At 40.9% G+C, this 13,448-nt stretch overlaps 1 protein-coding gene across 2 annotated transcripts; it reads left to right on the top strand.

The window, feature by feature from the left end:
- The first annotated feature begins 26 nt into the window (after nt 1-26).
- Nucleotides 27-9,155, top strand: ephx1 (epoxide hydrolase 1, microsomal (xenobiotic)). 2 transcript variants are annotated; one of them, XM_036147112.1, is made up of 10 exons: nt 27-303; nt 470-535; nt 3,366-3,552; nt 3,641-3,821; nt 3,903-4,121; nt 6,866-6,995; nt 7,083-7,297; nt 7,522-7,630; nt 8,175-8,297; nt 8,540-9,155. In XM_036147112.1, exons 3-10 carry the CDS (start codon nt 3,370-3,372, stop codon nt 8,748-8,750), a joined length of 1,371 nt encoding a protein of 456 aa, XP_036003005.1. In that variant the 5' UTR covers nt 27-303; nt 470-535; nt 3,366-3,369; the 3' UTR covers nt 8,751-9,155. The 2 variants fall into 2 exon arrangements, with proteins under 2 accessions (XP_036003005.1, XP_012733692.2); XM_012878238.3 differs by lacking the exon at nt 470-535 and having other exon boundaries at nt 28-303.
- The last annotated feature ends 4,293 nt before the right edge of the window (nt 9,156-13,448 follow it).

The raw sequence follows: 13,448 nt of genomic DNA, 5'->3' as shown, positions 1-13,448 counted from the left end.
ATCATGCTCTCCTCGAGCTCGTTGGCCAAGAGGGCAAACTCGCTCTCTGGTGGGTTTTACTCCTCATTGCGTGCAGCTCAGTGCGATTTAAAGCCAACTTTCTCGGCGACACGGCTGTCGTCCTCCGCCAGGCTGAAGGTGTGTGGAGCACCTCTGATAGAAAGTAGGACCGCGTTGGGCGGAAGGAGAACAGCAGAGTTTTGGGAATAAAACCTAACCAGAGCAGGGCAGCGACCCCGTTCCCTCCTCCACTGTGTCCTGCTGTCGGCAGCCCTTCCTCCCGCGGCTCTGTAGGACATTCAGGTAAAAACATTTCCCACTTAATTACTTAATTTTAAAGCTATATTCTCAGAATTATACACGCAGCAGTGAGAGGCGTTCAATAAAGTTGGCAGAGTGTTGCATCTAGCTGGAGGGTCATAGAAGAAGCAGCTGAGCTCCTCCATTGTTGCTTATTTCCACCTGTCAGCGTCTGCCCTTCCTTCCGTGGACTGGCTGAGTGGAAGCAGTGGAGCTGGAGCAACCTGTTGTTGTGGTAAGAAGCCCGGGTGAAGTGGGCAGGCATGGATGTCCGGCAGACCCCGACCAGGTCACCGATCAGCAGCTACCTGCCGGCTTTCCTGCAGCAGCAGCAGCTTACCAGGGATGCTGGTGTTGGTGCTGAGGCCCAGTGCTGCTCTGGAAGCCTGTCAGCTGGTCACAGACACAACAACAACAACAACAACAACACTGGCACCTTTGTCTCACTGCACCCTGCTGACCGCTTTCAGGAGCCAGGGCAGGAATGTGGCCCAGCTTTGGGTCACACCACAGACTAATGGCTGATCCACATTCCTACTGAGCCGAGCCCAATCAGTGGGCTCAGAGTCCCACAAGTTGGTACTGGAGTGTAAAAGTAGTCAGGTGGAAGTTAGACTTTTAAAATTACACTAAACGCACCAGTAATTCTTAAGCGGATTTGATCATTTTACCTGCTAAATTAGAGAATTGAATAGATTTCAATATGCCACTTTCTGCATACAAACGAAAAGGTGTGGCATTGATTTAGCAGGGCAGGGACAGAAACATCAAGTATTCAAATACAAGTTATTTCTTAAGCTTATCAAAAACCCTTCCAGGTATTTCCCATAAATATATTTCTTTAATTAAGACATGATTATAGCTAGTAATGAGTGGGTTACTCCACAGAATGGTCCTTTATAGTTGGGATGCCTGACAAAATGAAGTTATACTTTTTTTTTTTACATCCTGTTTTGGTGTTCCAGGTGAGAAGGTGATTGCCTGCGTGTGCCAGGGCAGTTTTGCTCAACAAAAAGGGCATCTCACGACGGTATCCTAATCGCGTTCATCGTTATTAAGTCAAGATTGCACCAAGCATCAGATTGGGAAGGTCAAACAGTTCTAATGACCTCTAACGGTTTGTGTATGGACACGTGGGTGGGAGTATGTGTGGAATTAAGTGGATCAGGGTTCAGTGGGAGAGTGTGCCCAAATATGTACCTGGTGTTGCAGTTAGAATATGGATGATGGTGGAAAGCTTCAACACACAGCACCCAATAGCAGCAAAGGACAGGTGGACATGGCTCCAAAGGTCTGCAGATAGAAACCAGAGACCGCCTCACAGCAGCCTGGTTGCTTGTGCAAGACCACCAAGCAGGAGGAACTCCCCCAGGGACCCCAACGGAGTGGGCAGGCACCAGCCAACTGTACCAGCTGGAACTCAGAAGGACCAAGGGAGGGAGGGACACCATCCCATCTGGTGAGGTAGCCCCAGGGAAGTCTAGAGGGAGGGATTCCCACCAGAGCCCAGTTAATCCTTAAACAGATATCTGAAGAATTAAAGTTGTTTCAGATTTTTTCTAAATTAAAGCTTGATAGTGGTGTCAGTTTGTGAAGTGTTCTCTTGTCAGTGGTAAATCAGTTGTGAACTAGTTTATATGTTTTACACTGAACACAATGTATTTCAGGCTTATGTCCTATATGATGGATTCCAACCCAACATGACTTGGTTTGGAACAAACGCTCATTCTCAATAGTTTACTTACATACAGAATGTTCTTAAGTAAAACAATAAAATGTATCAGTTCTAAAGGAATGATGGATGGTGTAAGGGGAAACAAAATCTCTTTGAGTTTTCCAAAGCCCTTTAAGACTCCAAAAACCCTTCAGATTTTAAAACCTGGAAATGGATGCAGTGTGTGGATACCTGCGGTCATTGGATGCGTCCATGTGAGATGCTGAGACCAGAACCTAATGAAACCACTTGAGAAAATAAAGTAAATGCAGTTTATGTTCCATGTAAAATAGCCAGAAATGACTGGTCTCATTTTTTTTGCTGTGTCTTTTGGGTCAATTGGGAAATAAATGGAACTGTTGCACTAATCGTTGAATAAATCACACCTACTGGTATCAGGCCGCAATGTTTTACAACCCAGTTTAATCTCTCTTTCCAGGAGTGGATCCAGAGGATGAAAGTCCAAAGCAAAAGACAGGAAAACGTTCTACTTCTTCTCAGACGTACCGCTCATAGCGTACCAGCTGTAGCTTTAAGACCCTGTTGGCTTAATGGAGCTGTTCTGTCAGTTTCCATGCAGTGGCATCAGTGATTTTCTTGATTGCAATTATTTCCAAACTATAGCTGTCCTATAGTCAGGCCAAGAAGGTTGCATCTCCACACAGCTGTAGAAAACTTGGCATACTCTGTTTTTCCTGTCATTTCAGTAACTAGTCGGTAGCTCTGAAACTATAACTTCAAAATCCTGCTATAGATTGATGCCAGGAACAGCCAAAAGCAGCCTCTTAGAGATGTTATTAGTCCTTGTAAATATTGACTGATGGAGCATAACTCCGTTAGCATAGGATGGAAATTATAGCTTTTTCATGGATAGTTTAATTGGTTACGATATTTGCAGGGTTACCAGAAATCTATGCCCTAGACCACAGGTGTCAAACTCAAGGCCCGCGGGCCGAATCCGGCCCCCAAGAGCCAAATAAAAGGCCCTTCATGTCATAAAGTAGAGGCATATATCCTTTTAAAGTGTATAAAGTGGCTAAAACTGTGCCTCCTGTAAGTGTAACTCACCCCAATATCAACTTTTTTTGCAGATAAACTGTATAAACTGGGCCTAAGGTTGCTACTTTTATGTTACTGTGCGTTTTTTATACTTCTATGTGAACTGGAATGAAATTATGAAATGAAAAGTATCGTCTATACATGTGCAACCGGCTCTTTTAATGACTTCATAATGCCAAAGAGTACTTTCCTCTTCTAGCTGATACTTTTGTTTGTGCCATTTAATCATTAAATGAAGGGTTTGTTTAGGACTATGTGTGTGATTCAGTTTACATTTGGTGTCTCTACACAGAAGCATGTTCACAGCAGTGCTGGTTGCCCTGGTGATTGGAGGATTGATTATCTTCCTGGTTCAGAGGAGAAGGAACCAGGTTCTAAAGACAGAGGATGGCTGGTGGGGGTCTGGGGCGCCCCCTGGTGCTGAGGAAGACATCACCGTCCGCTCCTTTAAAGTAACCACAAGCGATGAGGAGCTGGAGGTTAGCTAATCAGACCTGGGATCCCAGAATACCTTCTCTGGCGCTTCATCCTCACTTAGCTGCTTCTGTTTTTCCTGTTCTCTGTCAGGACCTGTACAGGAGGATAGACCAGACCCGTCCTGTTTCCTCACTGGAGGACAGCCAGTTTCATTATGGCTTCAACTCCCACTACCTTCAGAGGGTGGTCTCTTACTGGAGAAATGACTTTGACTGGAGGAGGCAAGTGGACAAACTTAACCAGTACCCACATTTTAAAACCAGCATTGAAGGTGAGTCTGTACAGCTGATATGTTCATGAAGAGGCTTCAGAGGTATCTTTACTTATTTGAACTCTTTGAACTTCTATCCAGGCATTGATGTTCATTATGTACATGTGAAGCCCAAGAGAGTGCCTGAGGGGACAAGCGCTATTCCCCTCATAATGGTCCATGGCTGGCCGGGCTCATTCTATGAGTTCTATGGGCTGATCCCCCTGTTGACTGAGCCTTCAGATCCAGGCGATCTTGTGTTTGAGGTGGTGTGTCCCTCCATTCCAGGCTACGGCTTCTCTGAAGCACCACGGAAGAAAGGTCAGTTTGGGGAGATCGATGCCAAATGTTGACTCTTGACCACTCCAGCTAGCTCCATCCAGGTCCATCTCATTGAAAGGAAGGCCCAAAGCATGGCTGAGCCTGAATAGTCTTTGTCACAGCCAGGTGACGTGGAAGTAAGTTAGCTGAAAACAACATCTGGCATTATTGAAGCCCTGGGGACAGATACTATGGCCTTTAGATGAACAGAGACATTTTTTTTATTAATTGAAAGGTTTTGCGCAAGTTACAAATCATTCCTTATATATTTATACTTCGGACCCAAATGTTCACTTAACCCGTTAAAATGGTTAAAATCTTAAAAGGTACTTCTTCTCCCTTTTTTAAGGGTATTTATTTCTCTTTCATTGGACTTGCCCTCCATATTTAGTTCAGCTGTTCTACTTTGATTTCATTGATTATGTATGAGATCACAGTCAATAAAAGTTTAATTTATGTATATATTTACCAGTTTAATGGGCATGTTATTCTTTATTGGTTTTCTGTGCAGCGCTTTGTGATTGCTTTGTCTGTGAAAGGTGCTTAATAAAAACACTTTATTATGAACAGAAACAATTCTCCCATTTTAGCTTTGGTTTAGAAAGGTCAGATCAGAGACCTCAAGTTGTAGCTTTGAGGACTTTGTTAATGTATGAATAGAAGCAATTAAGCTTTGAATTTTTAGTGATGTTCCAGTGAAACAATAAAACAAAATAAGTTATTCTAGTTGCAGCTTTAGAAAAGTTTGACAAAATTACTTTAGATCAGAATCCCCCAAGAATATACTTAGCTTATTTCTTATTATTGATAGAAACAATCAAATCTTTATGTATGTTTGTTAATGTATGAAAGAAGTCTAGTCAAGGATTTACTTAGCTTATTCCTTTGTTAATGTACTGTTTTTCTTTTCCTATGTCTGAAATGATTTCCTGTTCATGTACAGCACTTTGAATCGTCTTGTTACTGAAAACAGCTATATAAATAAGCTTGCCCTGCCTTACTCAGCTGATGGGGGACAAGTCTCCTAGGTTATTTGTCCAGGGCTTTGCTGTTTTTTTTTTTCTTAAAGACATTCATTCAGACAAAACAGCTGCTGACTTTTTAAGATTGACTTTATCTTTTCTTGATCTCTACATATTCACCTCAGAATCAGCTAAAGAAATAAAAACTATGTCTGTCTTTGAGACAGAGTGCAAGGAAAAAGGTTCCAAAAAATCTCATTAGAGGTGATTTTTGCTGGCTGGGCGGTCCTTGATATCATTATGGTGACACTCTCCAATCTCTAGAGCAGAACTGAAATGGATCATCTAAAGTGATTCACACTAGCACAGTTAGTGGTAGGTGGGATGAAACACTATTAGGATTCCTACTGGTGAGTTTGTAGAGAATCATAGAAAGATTGTTCTTAGTTTTATTTGGATAGTTTATTACCCAGCAGTTTCCGCAGATAGGAATACCACAAAGCGCTTCACAATGGAATATAAATTACATCAAACACAGAATGTTACATAAAACAACAGGTAAAACTGAATAAACAACAAAAAGGAAAACAATAAAGGAGAGTTGATATAATTAGTAATACCCTATTTAACTAAATCCCATTTAATGTAACTGTGCCTTCAAGCTGAATTTTCGCGGTATTTGTGTGTTCACAAACACACAAGAATCCATCGGGCCAATCACGTTGCAGTCTTGAGGTTTAAGGCGGGACATACAGGTGCCAAGAAGCAATAGCTGCCGAGCCCACAGCCAAATCAACATAAACATGGCAGCGCAGGAGGACGCACGTAGCTGCTGCTATCACATCTGTTTTGTAAGAAGAATCCACAATTTCTTCTTTGATAGTAAAACAGACAAAGTGCCTTGACTAGCTTACCTTCTGTTGTTTTCTTATGACCCATGCTGCTTACGTTTTAATTTGATACTGTGATTGGCTAAAACCAACCTTTGGTAGGTGGGCACTAGGTGTCACTTCACCCAATCAGCTCAGAGAGTTCTGCTGAATGTCCCTCCTTTCCCTGAACAGATTCAAATGGAGCATTTCCAGTTCGGTGATGTGCAGAACAGTGAGTGCTACACATTATCAGCCTGGCTGGCCAGATTATATTTAATGAGGATCATGTACAATTGGTTTTAAAACCATCAATTGTATCTAGACAGTGTAAGTAGAGAGGTAGGGCGGCCCACAGTTTCAGTGCTACTACATCTGAGCAGTGATTACCTTAAAGCATGTTTTGGGACTACAAGTGACAACTCTGTGGGTTGGAGCGTAATACTGTCAGAGATCTGAGGAGGGGCTTGACCATGTAAGGCTCCAAAAGTTAATATTCTGAGATTCACTCGATGGCAAGCCAAAACTAGCATCACATGGGCGCTGCTGTGAACTCCAGCTAACACCCTTACAAGAAAAGTCTGGACCTCCTGCTGGTGATCCATCTCCTTATTTAAACAAGTAAGAATGGTGTTGTGGAAGTCCAGGCATGCATATATGAAACCATAGATATCTAATTGATTATATAGATATTTCAAAGGTGGAAAAAGCTGTTTACTTTTTGAAATGTTTAGAGTGGAGCTCCATGGACAGGGCAAAGTCCAAAATAACCCAAAGGATCTATAGATGAGGCCGTATGGAAGAAGCTAATAGCCCTAACTTGTGCTTTAGTGGTGGAAGGTACTAGTTCTCAGAAGATCCTAGTAGAGTTTGCAAAGACTGACATTTTTTAACTCTGTGCGCATATAAACAGGTTTCGATTCAGTCTGTGCTGCAAGGATCTTCCACAAGCTGATGAAACGTCTGGGCTTCCAGCAGTTCTACGCCCATGGAGGAGACTGGGGCTGGCTGGTCACCACTAACATGGCTCAGCTGGAGCCCAAGTACGAGAAATCCCCATTTAATAAAAAGTGCATCTTAACCACAGATTACACAACTCTTAAACTTCTTATTTTTTTCTCTTATCCCAGAACTGTTAAAGGCTTGCACGTAAACTTTGCACCTCCTTCCAAGCCGGGGCTGCAAATGGTTTTGTCCATCATGCTCGGCCGCCGCTTCCCTAAACTTTTTGGATTCACTGATATGGACGTTGAGAGGCTCTATCCTTGCATGGAGAAACTAGTGGTGGAATCCATCAAAGAGTCCGGCTACATGCACATCCAGGCAACCAAACCCGACACAGCAGGCAAGAACTGCTAGGAAATGGTTCTTAGCAGCATCACATAATTCAATGCATTTTCTTCTTCCTGGTCTACATATTTTACTTAGAAGATACGAAATTGTTCATAAAGTCTTTTGTTCTCATCAATCAAAGATTTAATCAAAGCTATAATCAAAGCTATTTTAGTTGTCTTTTAAATGCCTTTAGACTGCCAATGGTAGTGATCATTAAGTTTTTGGACCTGTCAGGCCGCGGTCTGAATGACTCTCCTGTCGGTCTGGCCGCCTACATCCTGGAGAAGTTTTCCACATGGACAGATCATGACTTCAGGAACCTGGACGACGGAGGACTCACCAGGTTAGGAACAGGTTTTAGAGAGAGACGAGTTCTCAGGTTGCCTGCATTACATGTATTGGTACTGAAAATATCCGCTACAGACCTGTCGGTTCTGTAAGCACAAGGACACTAGGTTGTTGAAATATCAAAACTCTAAAGTTAATTTAAACATATTTCTTTCTCAAATTTAGACACAGCCTTATTTAAAAGGTTCTAAACATCAATGTTGACCATAGTTTCGTAGGTATATTAGTAGTTCTGTAAGTTATATCTCCAGGTAGGCCACTGGCTATGGCTGCTGTTGCTACTTTATTTATTGAAAATGTCCAACCATTTCTATACTTTACACTTTTTTAAGTTTTAGAACATAATAAAACTTAAATGACTTGCAAAATATAGAAATATTATTTTACTGATGACCAAAAAAAGTGATATTTGTATTGATTGATGCGTACCAAAAACATCCAGAAGCAGGACTTTAAACGTGAACCGTGATTTCTGTGTACTGTTCCAGCCCTAGGTTGTGTGCTGTTATCTGATCCTAATCCTGATCCATGCCTTACAGGAAGTTCTCTCTGGACGACCTGCTCACCAACGTTATGATCTACTGGACTTCAGGCTGCATCATTTCTTCAATGAGGTTCTACAAGGAAAACTTTGGCAAAGGCCTGGACGCACCCCACGCTAAGTGAGTGATAACCCATCCTGGATGTTATCCAGTCATAACATTTTGTTTTCACAGCAGGCTCTTTCCTTTTATACTTTCCTTTTGTAACACACCACTGCATTCCTCCCTGAAATTGATGTTAAGAAAATCCAATAAGGCATTGAAACAGAGAAATGATGAAAGCTTTGAAAGTTCAGACTCCTATAGAATATTCCACTGCATTGGCTGACAGATGTTGTTATATGATCATCTTGTCTTCCCAGGATACCAGTCTACGTTCCCACCGGCTTCGCCTGCTTCCCCAACGAGCTGATGCACACACCCAAGCTTTGGGTCAAACAGAAATACCGCAACCTCGTCAGCTTCTCTCCTATGCAGCATGGAGGCCATTTTGCTGCCATGGAAGAGCCCCAGCTGATGGCAGAGGACATCCAGAAGTTCACAAAAACAATGGAGAAGAAGATGAAGCAGTAGAAGGTTGATGGATAAGTTGGAAAATGTTTACTCCTGCATTTGGGCAGGAGAGAGGGGAAATGTGTCTGTCCTGTTCTTCCTGCTTGTCATGGATTTATGCTCTTCAGGAATCAGAACATGTTAGTGGAGTACAACAAATTATATTTTGGGGATGTAATATTCAAATAGCCACACTCATCATACATGTAGTTGACAAATGAAAGCAAGTGGATAAGCACAGACACAGCTGTGATTTACACACACTAGCACTCTATGATTCTACACTGTGAGGTCAGTTTCTTCGTGATGTTTATATCACACAGCAGGAATGTTGTTTCTTTATAGAGAAAGCCTGTCCTAATGGAGCCTGTACCATCATACGCTCAAAGATAATAGAAAATGTTGTATAAATAATTTCTCTCTGAAGTCTGCATGGCCAAATCAGGCTCTCCTTGAGTCATCAAGTAGAAAGATGCTTTGGGTTTAGAGCTGTTTTGGCCTGGCAGTCCAGCTGTATTGCTAATAATCAGACACTTCACTCACTTCAGCCCGTGGTGTTGAAAAGAGTTCAGTAAGCAGCTGCAGATGGGATGTCAGGGAGCAGCCAGTGTTATTGTGCTGACAGCATAGACAAGGTGCCAAGCATTCCTCTGACTGATAGCATGAGACCTCTGCTCTCAGGCTGCAACCACAGTAACCCCAACTGACCCAAACCTTCACATCATCTTTAATATGTTCTCATGTTGCCATTTAGACTCATTTGAATCTTCTTGGAACCAGAATACTTTAGCAGGCAGGTGTCCCCCAGGTGTCGTCCCTTTTTCATTGGACCTGGAATATTTGATTTAAAAACACTCCCGTCTACCAGAGATCACGATGAGTGGCAAATATTTTAGACATAAATACACAGACTGAAAAACAATAGTAAATAGTCACTGTTAAAAAAAAAATTAAATGTTAAGGACATACAAGTACAGAAAATTTAAAATGACTAAAAGAGGGTAACGAATAATGAGTTCTAGGCTTCAATCCACACACCGAACAGGTGTTTCAAAAGCAGTTTTACTTTATTCTCTTCATGAGCCTGAAACCGGCCAAATAACCTTTTCTGAAGACCTGATATTATGTTCGTACACTGAAGAAAAAGACATAATCCTTTTTTTAACACCGGCATAAAAAACTAATTGTTTTCTGTTTTAGTTCAGTCAGGATGACCAAAAGTACTTATACTTACCAAGATACCAGAATAACAAATGTTTTCCGTTAGATTCAAACATACATTTCCTTCTCATATTTGGCATAATTGCCCTAACATGTTACTATTATCTGTCCACACAGATTTTCAGCTCCGCCCACAAATTATCTATGAGACTGACATCAATGCTTTGAGATGGTTGCTCCACAATGGGAAGGATATCAGCCAGTTCAAAGTGAAATTGGTGGATGACTTAAAATGGTGCTTTAATATTGGCACATAATGGTCTTTCCCGATGACATCTGTCCTATAAAGCTCACCCATCCTACTGCAACAAAACACGCACATGATGCTGCCGTCCCTCTACGTCACAGTTAGGGCGGTGTTCAGAGGCTTGTGAGCTTCCCTCTTTTTCCTCAGCATGTAACGATGGCCAAGCACTTCAATTTTAGATTCGTCAGACCCACATGTCTCTAAAAATGAAAGTTTTTGTCCCTGACTGCATTTGCATATGCTAATCAGATTTTTTATGTTGCTTTAAGAGGATGCCTTCTTCTTCTCTGAGCGGCCTTTCAGGCCATGTTGATACAGGACTCGTTTGACACTCACACCTTCAGGCATCTAAATCTCTTGTGTAATCTTGTCTGATTTCTTTAGTTTTGTCACACAAGGAAGCAGAGTGTTCTGGGCATTGCCCTAAAATACATTCACAGACGTGTCCCTATTTAACTCCACTGGCGAAACTCACAAAACCATCCTATTACCATCTAACGTTTCCCATTTTCTATGAATAATAGATTTACTGTATGTAAACGTCTAAATTTGATGAAACAAAGTCATTCTCTACCATTTTTGGCCATGTAGCAAACAGAACTAATTAATTAGTTAATCATGAATCAAGAATCTTTTCTTGTCACCATGTTTTACCATAGGGAAATTACCTTTGAGGCAGACACCAGTTTAGGATACACACAAATAACATGACACACATACATAACAAACTTAGTACTTACAGTTTTGAACTAAAACAGGAAACATTTAGTCAGATTTAATGTCACATAAACGGATTGTCTTTGAATACAGCATACGTTAATATGTAGCTTACAGTGAAAATTGAAGTGAAAATACAGTTTTGGGTTGTGAAGTGATGACGATGTCCAATTCAACAGTTTTAAAAGTTTGCAGTGGTGAGCCTTTGATTTTGCACCCTGTAGTAAATCACACAGCAGAATGATAAACTATGTAGAGTTTGTTTTAAAGTAATATATGTGGATTCATGTAAACCAAATCACCATTATTTAAAAAAAACAAAAAAAAACAACAATTATGTTCTGGAATGATCTAGAAATGGCAACAAAAAAACTAAAGGAAAATAAAAACTCAACTTTAATTACATTTTCTCCGCAGGATTATCTGATGCCAAGAAATTTAAGAAAATAATGTCTACAGGAGTGTCATCTATAGTAACTGTAGGGTTAGTAAGCAATGAGCAGGAACATGTAAAATCATATTTAGTCTTTCTGGCATAAAGTGTCATGTTGAACATGGCCAAAAAAGATAGAAAACCCTTAAACACGGATCAAGGAATAAGTATTATATAAGCTACATTAAAGTGAACCTGCAGAGGTATTACCTGTAGAAGCACAGTGGGTTCTCCCAGATAGGGCCAGTTCTGTCTATCTGTTTCTCTCTGTCATGGCCAAAAGTGTTAGCATCCATGATATTTTTCCCAGAAATAAAGCTTTTCTCCTAGAAATTATTTTTGCAATTGCACCTGTTTTGTTCTACAAATGTTTAATTCCTATGTGTGTGTTGTGTGGGGAAAATGCTCAAATTTAACATTTCATGCAAAACTCCATATATAAACTGACAAAATGATTACCTCCCTTTCAAAATTGTGGGTAAATAACCTTGTTTCAAGCATGCAATGATTAAGTTTATGATTAAGTTTAAACTGACCTGTGTCTAGTAACAGGTGTGGTGAATATAGGAATCACAACTGAAACAGATATGAAGGAGAGATGTTGACTCAATCTGTGTGTCTCTATGTGCCACTCTAAGCATGGAGAACAGAACGAGGAGAAGATAACAGTCTCCAGTCCATCTCCAGAGATCTTGGTGTTTTTTTTGTCCATGCTGCACAGCATAATCTAGAAGTTTACAACCCATAGCACTGTCGCTAATCTCTCTAGAGTTGATGCGGAAGGAAGAGAGAAATCTCTGAACGTTTGCAACACAGGATAGTCCTCCTGATGGTGGATAGCAGCACCAACCCAGTTCCAAAGAAGTTCAAGCTGTCCTGCAGGCTCAGGGTGGATCAGTGTCGGCATGAAATGTCGACATTTGAATGAAACAAAAGGCTATGGCAGGAGACCCAGATGGACCTCACTGCTGACACACAGACAAACAAATAAAAAAATGCTAGACTGCAGTTTGCCAAAATGTACACAAGTAAGCCAAAATCCTTCTGGGAAAACATCGTTTGGAGAGATGAGACCAAGATAGAGCTGTTTGGCTAAGCACATCATTCTACTGTTTACAGAAAATGGAATAAAGCCTTTGAGGAAAAGTTGGATTGGGCTTGTTTTGCTGCCTCTGGCACTGGTTGCCTTGACTTGTGTGCAAGGCATCCTGATGAAATCTGAAGGTTACCCAAGGATTTTGGGTCGCAGTGTGGAGCTCAGTGTCAGAAAGCTGGATTTGTGTCCTAAGTCATGGGTCTTCCATCAGGACGATGACCCCAAACATACTTCTCAAAGCAGCCAGAACTGCATAGAAACAAGCACTGGAGAGTTCAGACATGGCCATTGGGTCTGGATCTAAATCCCACTGAACACATGTGGAGAGATCTTTAACTTGCTGTTGCGAGAAGGCACTCTTCACATATGAGAGACCTGGAGCAGCTTGCAAAGCAACAGGGGCCCAGCATTCCAGCTGGGAGGTATAAGAAGCTTATAGATGTGTTTTTGGGAGGTTTGTTGCAAATATCAATTAGAGGGTGCTAATAGTTTTATCTGGCCCATTTTTGGATTTTTCTTTTTTTAAAATTAGTTTGGCTTTTATTCCTCTGCATAATGGTGTCGTTCCAATACACACAAAGGGAAAACAAGTGTATAACAAAACATGTAATTACCATGACTAACTATCTATCTATCTATCTATCTATCTATCTATCTATCTATCTATCTATCTATCTATCTATCTATCTATCTATCTATCTATCTATCTATCTATCTATCTATCTATCTATCTATCTATCTATCTACACACATATATTGGTAAAAGCTACAGTGACTAAATTTGAAAAGGTGCAACTTTGGAAATAAGAGTCTTACATATAAGTTGGTTACCTACTATCAACCTTCAAAATGAAAGCGCTTGAGATTGTTAGATAACACAGTTGGATGGGTTTGAAAGTGGACAAAGGCTTGTTTCTGTTTTTGAAGAAGTGTGCATAAAATGTTCAACATAAAAGTTTCTACAATAGATGTGCAGTAAATAGATCACCCACAGTGATGTGTTGT

The sequence above is a fragment of the Fundulus heteroclitus genome, chromosome 15 (assembly GCF_011125445.2).
Source record: "Fundulus heteroclitus isolate FHET01 chromosome 15, MU-UCD_Fhet_4.1, whole genome shotgun sequence".
Taxonomy (NCBI): domain Eukaryota; kingdom Metazoa; phylum Chordata; class Actinopteri; order Cyprinodontiformes; family Fundulidae; genus Fundulus; species Fundulus heteroclitus.
Note: the sequence above shows the minus strand (reverse complement) of the source record. Positions and strands in the feature narration are given on the sequence as shown.

Excerpts from the sequence above, each read along its gene's own strand:
- ephx1 (XM_036147112.1), top strand. The coding sequence starts at position 3,370 with ATGTTCACAGCAGTGCTGGTTGCCCTGGTGATTGGAGGATTGATTATC. Across the intron at positions 7,298-7,521 it reads AACCAAACCCGACACAGCAG|GCCGCGGTCTGAATGACTCT; the intron begins GCAAGAACTGCT and ends TGGACCTGTCAG. Across the intron at positions 8,298-8,539 it reads CTGGACGCACCCCACGCTAA|GATACCAGTCTACGTTCCCA; the intron begins GTGAGTGATAAC and ends TTGTCTTCCCAG.